Source organism: Urocampus carinirostris, chromosome 6, assembly GCF_059441175.1.
Source record: "Urocampus carinirostris isolate Australia breed hairy pipefish chromosome 6, RoL_Ucar_1.0, whole genome shotgun sequence".
In the NCBI taxonomy this organism is placed as follows: Eukaryota; Metazoa; Chordata; class Actinopteri; order Syngnathiformes; family Syngnathidae; genus Urocampus; species Urocampus carinirostris.
Window position 1 is genome coordinate 20,941,665 of NC_142354.1, and position 15,716 is coordinate 20,957,380.

The following is a 15,716-nucleotide window of genomic DNA, read 5'->3' on the forward strand; positions in this document are numbered from 1 at the left end:
GAGCTAAGAAAAAGTAAAACAAATTGTTTCCAATTTTTAATAACAATCTATATTCTCATTCCTCTAACATTTGTATCTGTACCATGACTAAAAATAGTGTGATGATGAGATACGACTTGTTGCATTTTCCAATGTCATCGATGTCTCTTGTGGCGTGGTCGCATTCCAGTTTAAATTCCCACAATTGTTATGCAATTGTTGTCAGTGATAAATCTCAACTGATCAATAATTACAAAAATAAGATAAATCGCCAATATGCATTTGCAATGTTTTCAACACATGAGGCGCACTGGAGTGTACAGCGCACGTTCGATTTCTGTCCATTTTGGGATTTTTGGGTGTGCCATTGTGTCATATTATAAGTAATGAATGATGACGTATAAAACCATTAATGGTAGCGAATGAAATATAAGTGGTATGTCAACAATTCTATACTAATGCAAAGTTACATTACACCACATTTTGTCTGTCATGTAATGTGATCGGACCGAGTCTTGCTCATCGGGCTTCCCACCTGCTCCCTCCAGGTTTCAGAGCACGCCTCAGTCCACCTGCGAGTCTGCAGAGCAGAACATCTAACCTCACCGTCGCACCTGCTCTCGCTGTTCAGCGTCTGCTGCATTATCCCTCGTTTACTATGCGCTTCAGTGTTGACACTGCAGAATTACAATAAAATCCTGTGCAAGCAAGCACTGAAACTCGGCTGAAATCGGCAAGTCAGTACTAAAAGTGTGTTTAAAAAGACGCTGAGCAAAATTGCAAATGGGGGGGATTTGCAAAACAAAAGAAATAAAAACTGGCTACATTTTAATGAATTACTGTATTGATGTCTAACAAGCAACAGCGACGACTTTTTTAAAGAATGTGCTCAACTTATTTTTAAATTTAAGCATTTGTTTGCTGGCACACCAAAATATTTAAAGCACTTGCAAATGATTTTGTTTTTTCAATGAGAAAAAAAAACACTAGCAAGGGGATTATACACAGTATTTTTTATGTGTGTGTATATATGTATATATATATATATATATATATATATATATATCCATCCATCCATTATTGTCACCGCTTATCCTCAGTAGGGTCGCGGGGGTGCTGGAGCCCATCCCAGCCATCTTCGGGCAGTGGGCAGGGGACACCGTGAATTGCTAGCCAGTCGCAGGGCACACAGGGACAGACAATTTGCACGCTCATTCACACCTAGGGACAATTTGGGCTGGTCAATTAACCTGACATGGATGTTTTTGGAATGTGGGGGGAAACCGGAGAGGAAACCCACGCACACACGGGGGGAATATGCAAACTCCGCACAGGAAGGTTGGGAGCTGGATTTGAACCCATGACCTCAGAACTGTGCCGCACACGCGCTAACCACTGCTGCCATGTATATATATATATATATATATATATATATATATATATATATATATATATATATATATATATATATATATATATATATATATCATCTCATTAGCTGCACCGCTTATCCTCAGTAGGGTCGCGGGGCATATATATATATATATATATATATATATATATATATATATATATATATATAAAGGGCACCATAGCAACTGAGTGGTTAGTGCATGTGTGGCACAGTTCTAAGGTCGCGAACCTTATTGTGTGGAGCTTGCATGTTTTCCCCGTGCTTGCATAGGTTTCCCCCGGGCACTCCGGTTTCCTCGACCGAGACATACCTAATTGGTATAATGGCGGCGCCCTCTGGCTGCGGCTGCATCGACTCGCTACAACGGGTCAGGTGTATCGACATTTCGTTCTGTGTACATTGTTACAAAGAATGACAATACAAAGGAAATTATTATTATTATTATTTAAAAACATGCACGTCAGGTTGATTGGCCGGTTCAAATTATCCCTAGGTGTGAATGAGCGAGTGAGTTGTCTGTCTCTGTGTGCCCTGCGACTGGCTGGCAACCAGTTCAGGGTGTCCCCTGCCCACTGCCCGAAGATAGCTGGGCTGGGCTCCACCACCCCCGCAACCCTGCTGGGGATAAGCGGTGCAGATAATGGATGTATGGATGGATATATATGGTGGTGGCATGTTTTCACTGTTGGCTAAATAGTACTGGCAGAATATTTAAATTTTACATTTAATTTTGTCTTGATGTGAAGATTTATAAGAATGACAGTTGGGTCTGTTGGTATTTACACTTGTCAGCTTATAATATGTTCACAAGATGAATGGAGTATGTTCACATGAGCCAAACGGAAAAATGTCAATCGCCTAAGATGTTCATTTAAGACAATCACTGTCATGTAATATTTTGCAAGTAAAATTGGTGGAATTGAATGGTTCAATTTAAGGTTCAAAAAAGGATTATTACAATACTGTATTAGAGTAATCTATTTATTATTTTGTATTTTTATCTATGGAAAAAAACTTAAAGGGGGTTTAAATCAATCCCTGTATTGTAAAGCAGTACCGTTGTAAAAAAAAGAAAAAAGAAGAGATAATTTAGTTACTGGTTTGGCCCATCTCCAGTGTTAATGTGCATAATGTTGTGTACAACTGCCACTGTAAATATGAACATATTTGTTACATATCATTTATATATATATTTTTAAACATTTGATTCCCATTATACTTGTATAATGACAATAAGACCATTCATTCATTCATGTTTTCAGATATCAGAAATTAATGTTAATGATTATTTGTCGATTAAAAGCAAACGCCATGCCAAAACCTTCAACCTAAAATAATGTGTCTAAATTGTAATGTATTTAATGTAAAAATTTCAAAAGAGATATTTAAGTTTTATATATCTTTATATGAGTTGCTGCAAAGCCTATTTTTTAGTTTTTGGCCTAAGTAAAAGATTAGTCATTTTATTTGTGTTGAAATTTTGATGTATTTACTGTAAAATGTTTCAGAGAAATTCAAGTTTCATTGAATTTTATAACATAGGTTCTTTGTTTCTTTCTGCATCAATAAAAAATTATTACGCCAATTCTTAAGCTTTTACAGCAAATGAATGTCAACTCCAAATATCTGTTTTTGGCTTCTTCTTAATATTAAGAATAGGATCGACCCTGAAAAACTCATATTTGTTGATCCCTACACTGTACATTACACTATATGCATTTGGTAATGCCCTTGATGGCCCACGTTATCCTAATGCAACACCATAGTGTGAACAAACACACCGAGGTCAACCAGTGGGAGTTGTAAGGGAGGAAAGCAGCACACCTTGCTTAACCTAAGCGCACCAAAGCCGTAGTTGATCTTTTCTCAGTAGGCACGGCTCCATAACAGCTGGCAGGTAGCCTCCATCTAAGAACATTCCAAATGTCTGCACACAGCCCATATAAGCCTCTTATGCATCACTGAACACTACAACTAAATTGTGCTAGTGTAAAAAGCGTGTTGTGAATGTTTGTTGGGTGCGATCATGTTCAGTCGCTAAGCTTAGGAGACCAAAGCTCGGACACAGGAACACAAAAAAGCGGAATTAAGAGGATCGCTTTGTAGTTGTGTTCTACCCCTTTTCAAGAGTATTAAAAGTGGCATCAGCATGCTGACAAAATGTGAGTCACGCAGCAGGTAGGTTGTGTGTGAATAGCCTGCCCGCACTTCTCCAAAGGTGAACGTAGCGTGACAAATCGCCATCAGTGAACTGAGTAAGCTGCTGCAAGCTAAACTAAGCTAGGTGATTGTTCTCTTTCTCACGCTTCGGAACTCGAAACACCACACATCACAGAGTATGCGGGAATATTGAAAATGACAACAGGAAAATGAAGCCAAATATTCTCCTGGAGGAAATCTTTTCTTAGTCTATTTTCCGAGTTAATGTACTAATTGATATGTCATCTTGCCATGGATGGCTAAAGATGTCACTGACAGTGAATGAAATTGTTTTTGTGTGACGTCACTTCGTATAGGTAGGTAGAAAGTCGGCCATATTAGATGGGTTCAACAGACGCGGTTTGGACTCAAAACCAGGGGTCTCCAGCGTGGTGCCCCCAAGGACACGTGAGGTACCCACAGGCCTTTTCTGAAAATAGCTCATCAGCGCTAGGTCATTGTTTTCTAGTAAGTGGCTAACCAAGTCTATTTAACCCTTTGTTATGGTCTGACACAATTGATAACACCTGATGCTGCCTCCCCCACATGGGTCTATCACCGCCAAAACTCAACACCCTACTACCAATAATTAACCTGGTAATAACATAGTAATGACATCGTAACAACATAGTAATGACATGATACCTTTTTATTTTACAAATGCATATCAAAGTGGGTGCCCTTTGTGCTAATAAGTAACAATAATAGCTCTCGGCTTCAAAAAGGTTTGAGACCCCTGGTCTAAACTGTTGGCTCTTCAAACGTATACAGCAACATTTTCTTTGGCTCCCTGCTATCGTTGACTCTCAGTGCGAGATAATCAAGTAATTGTCGATGAGGAGGCGAAAAAAATGGTTATCCGGGCTTAATAGAGCAGAAAAACACCCAAATCGTATCCGTATGTAAGAGTCTGTTCTGAACATTTCGTAAACGGTAGCTGATCAGGAACACACGGTCATTTTGGAATGAATAATAGGAAAACTTGGTCGTACAGACGCTCCCCTGCTTTCGAACATTCAAGTTACGGTACATACGAACATTTTTTCAGGATGTCCCAAAATATCCGGACATTGCTGTAAGTTAGATTTTATATTGTATGCAACTTTTCTGGGTACAGGACATTACTGTAGTGCTTCTTTCCGCCGCTATCGGCATGTGGCACAGTGAGAGGTCACCCAGCATCCCCCCCGAAGAAGAAATCTGGCTTCCTCTCCCTAGTTCGTGTGTAAACATTATATACTGTATCTCCAGCGCGCTAAGAACTTTGACATTTTTATTGTTTAATATCTCGTGCATCCATTCAATATGGTTGGTGTCAAGTATTAAGAAGAGGCGAGCCGGTTCATTGGAAATAAAGGGGAATATGAAAGCTTGATGCTATTGAGAAAATGGTTGGACCGCTTTTTTTCAGCCACTTTTTACCATGGAGGAGGAAGTCGCCTAACTTAAAGCCCATCTTCCAAAAGTAAGTTAAACTTCACTTTATTTATCTTTATAGAGCATATTATTTTATTAAAGGTTTATTTTTCAATACATAACAATACAGGTTACTTATGCAAGTCTTAAACATACTTATATAAACCATAAACATAAAAAATACAGCACTGAAGCAAATTACGAACAGTTTCAACTTACGAACGATCGTCTGGAACTTCGCAAGTAGGGCAGCGTCTGCCTTTCCTATTGACTGTCTTCCTGGGTGAACAGGTAACTTGACTTTTAAGGGCAGATATGCGTTTTACAACCTCGAGCCAGCTATGACATTAACAGCAGTTGGCCTCCTACTGAGACTACCTACCAACGACTTGTACTTTTCTCCGATTCTCTCCACATAATTCAAAACCAGGATTATTTACATATTGAAATTATACAACCTTAAACTCCCATTGAACTTTTCTTGAACAGGCAAACCATCAGCCTTGTAATATGATGACAACACAGACTGGGCACCTTCTCTCAAACTTCATTGTGGAAAACCCTATTTGGCCCAACCTCACCCAGACCCTAGCTCCGGATACCCCCAAATAAATTGAGTTTGAGACCCCTGATGTAAACATAAAGGTCTACTAATGTATAAATGTGTATGTACCCATCCAGCACGGCCACCACTACTCAGGTTTCCCAGATACAGATCACGTGATTAGGAATTATCCAAAATGAGTTAGAGGTAAGATCTCTGGCCTGGGCCCGAACCCGACCTGAACCGGGCATAAAATGTCTATCAGTAAGTCGAGCTAAGATTCAGATTCAGATTTACTTTATTGTCATTCGTATACACGTGTATACAGAACGAAATGTCGATACATCTGACCCGCACAGTTTCTTTGAACGTCAGCCGGGATAGATAAGATTAACCATGTCTTCATCAGAATTTTAGCGCAGCAGTTCGTCATCTCGCGGTTCGATGCCACTTCCAGTTGTTAAATGGTCCAGTTTATTGTCCAGAGAGCGAACGTTGGAGAATGGATGGGAGAAGCCTTTAGCTTCTTTCTCAACGTTTTTTTAACAGCATGCACGAAATCTAATCGGTATTGTGATGTGATGTAGTGCGATTGTGTTACCTCAACACTTTGCGGTTTGAGCCTTGTTTGAACAGAGAAAAACTATAACACAGCACCCCTAGAAGAGGGCGCTGTTTTCTATATAAAGCATGACATATGATTGACCCTCGTGTTGTCTTGTTTTTAAGGACCATTTTTGTATTTTATTTTTTTTATATATACAGCTTACGTTTCTACTGTTGGAACAGATGTAGGAAAGAAACATTTAAAGTTAAATAAAATATCATTCCAGGGGATTTTTCACAGTGGCAGGTAACTTTGAACAGAAGACAACAGGAGGATTATATACTCACCCCCCCAAAAAGCACAAAAATTGCGCCTTTCTCTTATAATCGAAAATTGCATCGAAATAGCAATACACGACTGGTCTTAAAAATCGCAAATAGGTTTTTTCCCAAAATCGTGCAGCCCTAATGCACGCCTTTCGGCAAACTGACTTTTACTCAAGTAATTATTTGAATGACTACTCTTTACTTCTACCTGAGTAATATTACTTTTAGTTGGGTAACACACTTTGGCGCTGCACAGCGCTGAAGTATGCTATTGTGACTATTATGCACTGTTTACTGTACATGATTGTTACTTCGTGCTCAATTAAGTTAACCGGTCAGGCTTGGGCTAGTTCAGGCTTTTATAACCGCGGGCTGGGTCGTGCTGGATATTTCTGGCCCGATCTTACCTCTACAATGAGTTAATAATTAATACGAACTACTCACCAGGTCGTGATTTGTGGAGTTGGAATCATCTTCAGGAAAAGGGACATAGACAGCTAAGGCCATACAGTTGGCAAATATAGCAATTAGAATAAAAATATCAAATGGCCTGGAAAAAAAGTTAAGGAAATATACATGGCATCATCTTGTGAAAAAAAACCCCACAAACAAACATTTTAAGCTAAATATCATACCTACCCAACCTTTACACGTTAGTAACAACAACAAATATACCGTTTACATTTTACAGCTTATATACCCGGGGGTCTGGATTGGGTTGGTTTGGATTTATTTTAGGCCCTAACTTCTCAATTGAGTGTACAGTTTAAGGGTCAAACATTCACCCAATCAAGCAGTAAAGGATACTTCCACTCGACCAGGCTGATACAGGCCCTACGTATCGGATTGTTGAGGTTGAGGCAGAACAGAGCTCTTGGTGGCCTGCTGTTGGCGTTACTGCCCTGTTTCTTGCTTTTGGCATACTGCTGCCGTTTCTTCTGGGCTAAGGCGCCCACTGGTATAGTCGAGGTTGACGGGGCGGGCTGGGCTGGCGGAGCAGGCGGAGCGGCTGGGGCAGGGGTTGGTGCAGGTGCCGGGGCGGCGGCCGGGGCAGGTATGGATGTTGGAGGGGCTTCAGGGGCAGGGTCTGGGGAAGGCCCGTTAGCGCTCATATTGCAGGTGTAGCTCTGTGCGTGGCATCCAGTGACATGGATCTGCCAGCGTGAACCGCGACGCTAGTCGGGGGCAGAAGAGTCTGACCAACGCACTGGCAAATCACCAGGAGGAATGACTTTGGTGCTGCTGGCATAGTTTGCCTCTGAAAAAAAGAAAAGAAAGCTCAGTGTCAATTATTTCTAAACTAATAAAAATGACAATAATAATGATCTCAGTGCTTTGATTTCTCCAAGGTTTCAGAGTGGTGGATGTGCAGTTATGTTTTCATATTTCAGAAAATATACGACATGTGATGTTAAAATGAATTGGAGTTAAAATCGAGTTTTAAAAATCCGGCCCAACCGAACCGACCCTTGGGTATAAAAGCCTGAACCACCCCAAACGCGAACGATGAACTTTAATTGAGGAACCGGGCACAAAGTAAACTCGAAGCGTGCATTTAGGCGCCAAAGCTCACACTTTGGCTGGAGTACGTGCGGCGCCAAAATGCAGCGCTGATGTGCAGCTTCAGGTTTACTTCCGGCTCTAATCAAGTGTGCACCTCGGCGCCGGAGTACGCACGGCCCCTAAGTGCAGCACCGAAGTGCACACTTTTGCCCCGAAATGCACTTTGGCGCAGAAGTACGCACGGTGGTGAGGTGCAGCGCCGGAGTCACGTAAAAGTACAGTTACTTCAGAATAATATCACTCTAGTAGAAACAAAAGGAGTAATTCGAATAATTCCTCGAGTAAAGTAAGTGCATGATGCGCAGTTCCTGCACCAAGAAAAAACAAAAAACAAACAACAAAACAAAATAACGGCGAGAGAGAGAAGCCCGGCCCTGCCCAGCTTAATGAGTGACATTTTATGCTCAGAGTTAGGGACCGGTTCAGGTCTGGGCCTAAGATCTTACCTCTCAAATGAATGCATGAATTAATACATTTTAAATTGTTATATGGAATGGTATTAATAGTGTGCCCTATGCCAAAGTGCAGTTGCACCTTTACTATTCTAGGGGGCAGTGGCACTCTCTTTACCAAAGTGCACGTCAAGCATTGTTTTCACTAGCACCGTACATGCGTGCTCCGCACGCAACAGGTGTGGACGCAAAGTGTAGCGGTTTCTCAGGCGATAACCATGACAATCATTTAAAAAAAGATGATGGATGAGAGGAGCGAGTGGGAGAGACCAAGATAAAAACAATAGAGATAAAAAGATAAAACTTTAGATATGATTTATGATTTAACTGCTGCAAAAATAAAATAACTAACTTTGAATTTAAAATTAAGATGAATTTGAATTATTTCATTTTACAGTTGATGAAGCATTTTTTATAAGTGTCTAATTTTTTGTATTCTCTTATAAGTTAATAAAGTTTTATGCATAGGTGTACAATTTTATAGATAAAGTAAAGCATTTAGTCGCGCGTTAAGGGTAGGAGTGGGACCTTGGGGGGTGTGAAATGTTTTCTTCTTCCTAGGGGAAAGCACGACAGAAAATAGTTGAGAAGCACTCGTTCAGTGCAACCGAAAAATGAGTGCTGCAAAGTACAAGAAGGAGTCCAAACTACAGACATTTAAAGTCACCAAACCGCTTCTTTTTGGCCCAGCCTTTGACAATTTTTTTTGTATTTTGTGAATACTCTTAGGGGCAAGATAACGGAAAATCATGTCAGCTCCCTCAATTTTACCCTAATATTTTGTAAAATATGAACACATTTTTAGACCTACCAGTATTTAAAAAAATGTTTATAAGTTAATGTATTTTTGCTTATTTTTCACATCAATGTTGTTGTTTTTTTATAAATGAAGTGCAGTTTAACCAATAGGAGGAGCTAAATTATACACAATGTCCCTTTACCACTTAAATTGTCAAGACAGACAATGTGGCCTTAGTTCAGGAAAAAAACATTTTTCAGGGTTTGGCGGTGGGGGGCGGTTAAAAACTATATGTTAATGTATATGGTTAAAAGACAGAAAAAATATTTCAGATTAACAAGTTATTTATGAGTAGGTTATTATTAGTATTATCATTATTTGCTAAAATGTCATCTTGAAACAAAATAAGTAATCCAATTTTTTTATCCGTAGCAGGCGCTCAGCAGATAATTTTGCACCATGAAGAGGCAGAATCAGCAACATTAGCAGTATTGTCTGAAATAGCAAATGGCAGCTAACAAAGCTATTTTAGCTAGTTAAGTCAAGTCAAGTCATGTTTATGTGTATAGCCCTTTATCATAAGGAGTCTCAAAGGGCTGCAGAGACTACATATTATTGCAAACTGCAGACTATTATTACACCATCCCCTGATCTAAAACTTACATGAGGGCAAGGAAAACCTCAAAATTTCAACATGAGGTATTGGAAGAAACCTTGAGAAGGGACCGCACATGAGGTAATCCCCCTTACAGAATGACCAGGCTGCAACGGATGTTGCTATAACAAATAATACACAAACGGTGTCAATGTGAAATATAGGTCATTCATAAGTTATAGAATAGAAGTGTGTTTTAAGCCTAGATTTAAACAGTTTCACTGAGGTTGCAAATCAAATCACAGTAGGCATAGCATTCCACAGCACCGGGGCCCGAATGGAGAACGCTCTCAAACCTGCGGCTCTATTGGCTCTTGAGATCACTAGTAGATTTTGGGGCTAGATGCCTACTAGCATGCCACAGCACATTTTTGGGAAACCACTTCAATAAAGCATCTGAAGTTACTATCAAAGTTAATATTAAAGGTAATACAAACTAAAACTAAGCTAACAATTTCTCAGGTATCATTAGCAGAGTAATATGTAGATCTATAGTGTAAATAATTTTATGAATACCCCAGAAAATGTTGAGAGAGGGGGTTAAGGAATCTGTGAATCATGAACTGTGATTTTGTATCATTTGGTCATAGGATATTCACATAGATTTAGCACAGGACAATATGGATTTTGATACATTTTTGGGGCAATCTCAACGTCATTTTGTTTACATTCTAGCATAGTTTCCCTCAGAAAACTTGGTTAGCCGGGCAGTCATAGGAGAGACAGACTTTAGGAAGACGATTCATTAATTATCTTGTGTGGGATCAACACATAAATAACTAAGCTTTTAATGCACTCGGGGAACGCCCAGATTTTTGTTTGGATTTTTGGGGAGCAAGAATGTGATCAAGTGGGTATGACGTCTGCTGACGAATTTAATTTATCATCTTCTGTTGTTTCAAATTTTAGATGTATTTTGTATAACTACTTCCTATTTGAAAACATGCAACTGTCCTGAAAAATGAGAGACGTGTTCATTGTATAGTTTTTGCCCAAACCCAGCTGGAATAGGTCGTGATTTACATGTGACCCAGATGAGACTAAGTATTGAAATGATCTGCATTTATATAGCGCTTTTCAAGTCAAGACTTCCCAAAGCGCTTAACAGTGTGCTTCACATTTCCCAATAGCGGCCGTGCAGCCATGTAAGGCTAACCTGCTTATTGGGGGCATTAGGGGTTCAGTGTCTTACCCAAGGACACTTCGACATGTAAGCCGGGATTCGAACTAGGATCTCTTGATCCCAAGATGATCGCTCTACCTCCTAAGCCACTCCCGCCCCAGTATTGAAGAAAAAGTATGGTTAGACCTATTTTTATCTGCACTCCTACTCATTTTAATGATCCAGAATTAGAATACTTCACATCACAAATCAATACCTCAGCTTCAGAAAATATGTGAATCTTCATTACAAGAGCCCCGGGCAACTGTGTCGTCATTTTCACAAGAAAGCAAGCAACCCCAAGAGGATATAAAAACAGGTTGGTTGGCCATGTGTTAAGTAAATCATTTAATGTTTGTCATTCTCTTTTTATTATCGGAAACCTGCAAAGAAGTTTGCTGAGGATGCCTGAGTTGTTGGTTATTTTGACTATTATTGCACTAATTGATTATTACTTTGGCTCGCTTTTTTTTTGACTGACATTTTTCACTGTTGTTCATTATTTTGACTATTATGTTAAGTCATATTTATTAGTAGCCATCAATCAAAAGATGTCTCAAAGGACTGCACAGGTTACAATGACACCATCCCCTGATTTGAAACCAACTCAAAACCACAGCACGAGGAAAATAAGAAACCTCGAGAAGGGGCCTCACAAGTGGCAATCCCCCTTCCAGGATGACCAGGGTGCTGTTTACATCATTGTCACTATTGGCTAATCATGTTACTGTACTTTTATTGCCCTCACCCCTTAGGGCTGATTTCCTATTTTTAATTCAGGAGATTTAATAAACAGAAAGGGCTCAGGGGGGACCTTTTAGAATAGGTTGTAATTTCTTATCTGAGGGTTTGTACAGTCCAACCCTGGTCTTCTTGCAAGTTAAAATCCATTGATGTCTTCTCCCCTTATTTTGAGTGTCTACTTATAAACTAATCACAGTGCAAACCAAATTACACAAACATATTAATCTGAATGCTTTGTTTTCACGCTATTACAGGTTCCATTAGCAGATTATTGTTCATTTTAAGTCCCTGTAACAAAAAATAAAGGTTCCTTCTTAAAACACGAACCCGCATCGATGATTTGATTTTGAAATGAATGAATTTGTTTCAGTTGAGATATCCATTACTTGAAAAAATTTTTGCTGATCTATTTTTGTTTGATTTTTTGGGAGAGGAGCTAACATGATCCATCTCACCTATGGTCTCCAAGAGCTCTAGAAGCACCCATGTTAATTGGATTTATTGTCTTGACAGGCCTTTTATTTATTCATTAAAAAGACAATTATTTAATAAAAATGCCTCACTCACCAACAAATGTACAGTTTGAAAACCACAAAGTAAATAAAAAAAATCAGATCAGAGGAAAAACATCATCAGAGTGTAAGATATCAAGGCAATACCAGGCCAAAAAAAAAGTATTGTATTTTATGAGATTTCATTGAAAAGCTTATTGTTCGTAGACAAGCAGTCCATTCCAGTTTCTGTTCAAGCTCTTCTTTTCAATAGCTTCTGTATCAGGGGTCACCAAGGTGGTGCCAAACCACACCATGTAGCCCACTAAGAACCCTTGAGTAGCCCGCGGGATCAGTTGTTAAAGTAGCTCACCAGTCATGGGTCATTTCGGTTTTCTAAAAAAATTGATTTTTTGACTTGCACGACAAAACATTGACATTATCGGTGTCTTTAAATAAATGATCAATTATTTTCAAACCCAAGCCTTTAAGTAAATTACTCAGTGCCCCTTTACAAAGCAGATGTTTTTGTAGTTGACTTAGTTAGCCCATTTAACCAAACGCAATAACTACAACCTTGTATTTACATAATAAAAACAGAGATACATTATATTAATAGCACAAATTGTTATATTGGAAAAATATTGACTATTATGCACCGTTTACCCCAATCTGAAAGTCAGACAGTCATGTTGCCGTTCGTTGATTTTCACACTCTTAAGGGTTGATCTGATTTTGTTACCTAGGATATTTGATATAAAAAAAGCTCAGGGAAATGGCTTTATTCAGAATTTCTTATCAGAGGTTTGGGTCATCTCCTGTTCTCCTTGCCCAGCCAATATCTATTGATGTCTCTCTCCTTATTTGAAGTGTCTATTAAATTATAAACTCAGATTTTGGTCGAAACACTCTTAGGCCATGAGTTTTACATATTTCATCTCAAATTCATCACAGGGGCTGTAGAAAACCTGTATGTGGCCCGCTGGCCTTGACTTTGACACATGTGCTGTATGGAAACACCACTAAAGATCATACCTTCAAACAAAATCAAATATCACCATGGCCCAGCTTTTAGCATCTATTGGTCTCCTCACTTGTTTTACCAAATCCTTGAATCGTAAGCAGGAACCAAAAGCAGAGCAGGGAAAGGAAAAAGGTCACATTGCAACGATGCTCTCCTTGTTCAATCTACATAACAGTAGAGCGAGCAACCACATGAGATCCATATTGTCTTGTCAAATTACACAACTCACATTGAGCGTCACACCATCATTCTTTGTGAGAAACAGGCACAAAAAAGAAGGTTCTAACCTAAAACAATACCGTAGTACAGTACAATGCACTGACACCGTCGATATAGGGTAAAGCAGCCTCACGTTTATCCTTGAAGCATGACAAGGTAGGACAAATCTTGAGGGGGAAAATAACAACCTCTGTTAATATGTTTTGCATAAACACACGCGCTGGACGTGAATAATGCGGACTCCACATGACATGATCGCAGACAACCTGAGTGTGTGGATAAATAGCAACTGCCACTAAATGGATTGATCGTTGATGACATGGTCGTGAAGCTCATTCTCGTCCACGCGCTTTCATCAAAAGAAAATTGGCCTCTTTTAGTGGTGAAAAAGATAGACACACACACACACTCCCGCATCACGTCCATGCGTAAGGAATCATAAAACCGGTGCTATGCTAAAATAGCTAAATTCATATAAGAGGGGGGGAAAGGCTCACCGGACCTTTTTTTCTGGGTTAACAGGAGACTTTAGCCGCTCGGTATCGCTGTTTCGGCGCTTGAGAACGCTGCTTGTGTCCTCTCGAACAACGCTTTGAAATTCATCGGCTCCAAAGGTAAGAAGCAGGACACGGGAGGGATCCGGAGAGTCTGATCGAGGAGCACTAATAAAGCTCTCTCATGGTGCTAGTGGCGAGAGATACCACCAACCGAACCGAGCATCCTCGTCCACTGGCTGCGTGTGCTGCTCGTCTATAGCGCTCGGTGGCAACATTTCCTCCTCCTCCTCCTCCTCCCCCTTTTGTCCCACAACAAAAAAACCTGGCTGACCTAACACGTTGACTTGCTTAATTCAGTGGTTAGCGATATTTAAAGAATACCTTCAAGAAAAAAAATTCGTTTGACTATCCAATCTCCACACAACTGCCCCAAGACATTATATTGACTGCTTGGACAGAACACTGGGTTGAGTCATTGCATTTGCCACTTCTATCCTGTCTACCGTCATCATGTGAGGTCTTGTTCTGGTTTGGATACTTTGTTAGTTGTCTTAGTTTGTGCCCGGTATTTTTTAATATATTCCATCCTTTGTTGAGCACACCTGCCTCCATTTCGGCTTTCCTGCATTTGGGTCCACCTCCAAAAAACGTAAATGGCAAATGGTCTGCATTTATGTTGCCTGGCAATAACTTGACCAGCAAGGGAACCCGCTAGAAGCGTCCACATCCCTGCCCCGGAAGCAAGAAGAAAGTCCTTCAGTCGCTTATGTATCCTGTCCTGGTGGCGAGGGAAGGGTTTCTCTGCCGCTTTTGTTCCCTGTCTTGTGGTGAGTGAAGGGCCCCTTGGCCACTTATATACCCTGGGACGGTGCCTCAGCTGCATCTGTAGCCTGCCCTGACGGTTGGGGAAGGGTCTCTTGACTACTTCTTGTCCCTGTCCTGGCAGCAAGAAGGTTCCTGTCCTGTTTATGAGAAGGTCACTAGTCTGCTTCTGGTCCCTGTCCTGGCGGGGAAGGACATCAACCCTCAAACGCCCACTTTCCCCGTGGTGAGAAGGTTCGTGTGCTATCAACTTGGAAAGAAAGTACTTGAGAACTTCTGGCCTTGTTTTGGCGAGGACGGAGAAGGACCCTTAGCCCTTCTTCCGGTGAAGAAGGCGTGTTTCCTGCAGCCTCATTGATCTATTTTTTTGTACACACATCTGTTCCTAATTATCCCAAGAGTCTATTCGGTTCATTGCATTTGCCACTTATATCTTGTCTTCTGTCAGAATGTCAGGTTTGTTTATTGTTTCTGTTTTGGACCCTTTAATAGATGTCTCGAGACCTGGAGACATTCTTGCTTATTTTAAAATATTTGGTTTCTCTTACATACCTGTCAACCTTTACAATTTTCAAGATTTTCATGACTTACCGCTACTCCTTTTTTTTCAATCAAGGTTGAGTGATATGCGCTTTTATTAGTAAAAAAAAAAGAAAAACCCAAAAGGTCAATTGTGTCACGGTTGCCCATGGCGCCCAACTGGCCCCGCCCATTTGGCGCCCGTTTGGCGCCAGCTGCGGCTCGTTGACTGATTGGCTTCCCTCCTATTTAAGCTCAGTGCTCCCACTCACCCTTGTTCAGTCCGTCAACCATCCTCTGAACCCACAAGACATGTGTTTTGACTCTGTCCGATATCTTGTTTGTGCATCTTGTCCGGTATCGATCCCGTCTATATTATCCTGTTTTGATATCGGTCTCCGATC

General features: G+C 40.3%; 1 protein-coding gene across 4 annotated transcripts in view; it reads right to left on the bottom strand.

Moving 5' to 3' along the window:
- Positions 1-14,235, bottom strand: part of cacna1da (calcium voltage-gated channel subunit alpha1 Da) — a 141,335-nt gene extending 127,100 nt beyond the window's left edge. For all 4 annotated transcript variants that reach the window (XM_088338220.1, XM_088338218.1, XM_088338217.1 and 1 more), the window contains exons 1-3: positions 13,977-14,235; positions 7,233-7,683; positions 6,870-6,975 (exon numbers count right to left, since the gene is read on the bottom strand). In XM_088338220.1, coding sequence (XP_088194346.1) covers positions 6,870-6,975; positions 7,233-7,537 — 411 coding nt within the window. In that variant the 5' untranslated portion in view covers positions 7,538-7,683; positions 13,977-14,235. The remainder of the gene's footprint in view (positions 1-6,869; positions 6,976-7,232; positions 7,684-13,976) is intronic.
- Between the last annotated feature and the right edge of the window lie 1,481 nt (positions 14,236-15,716).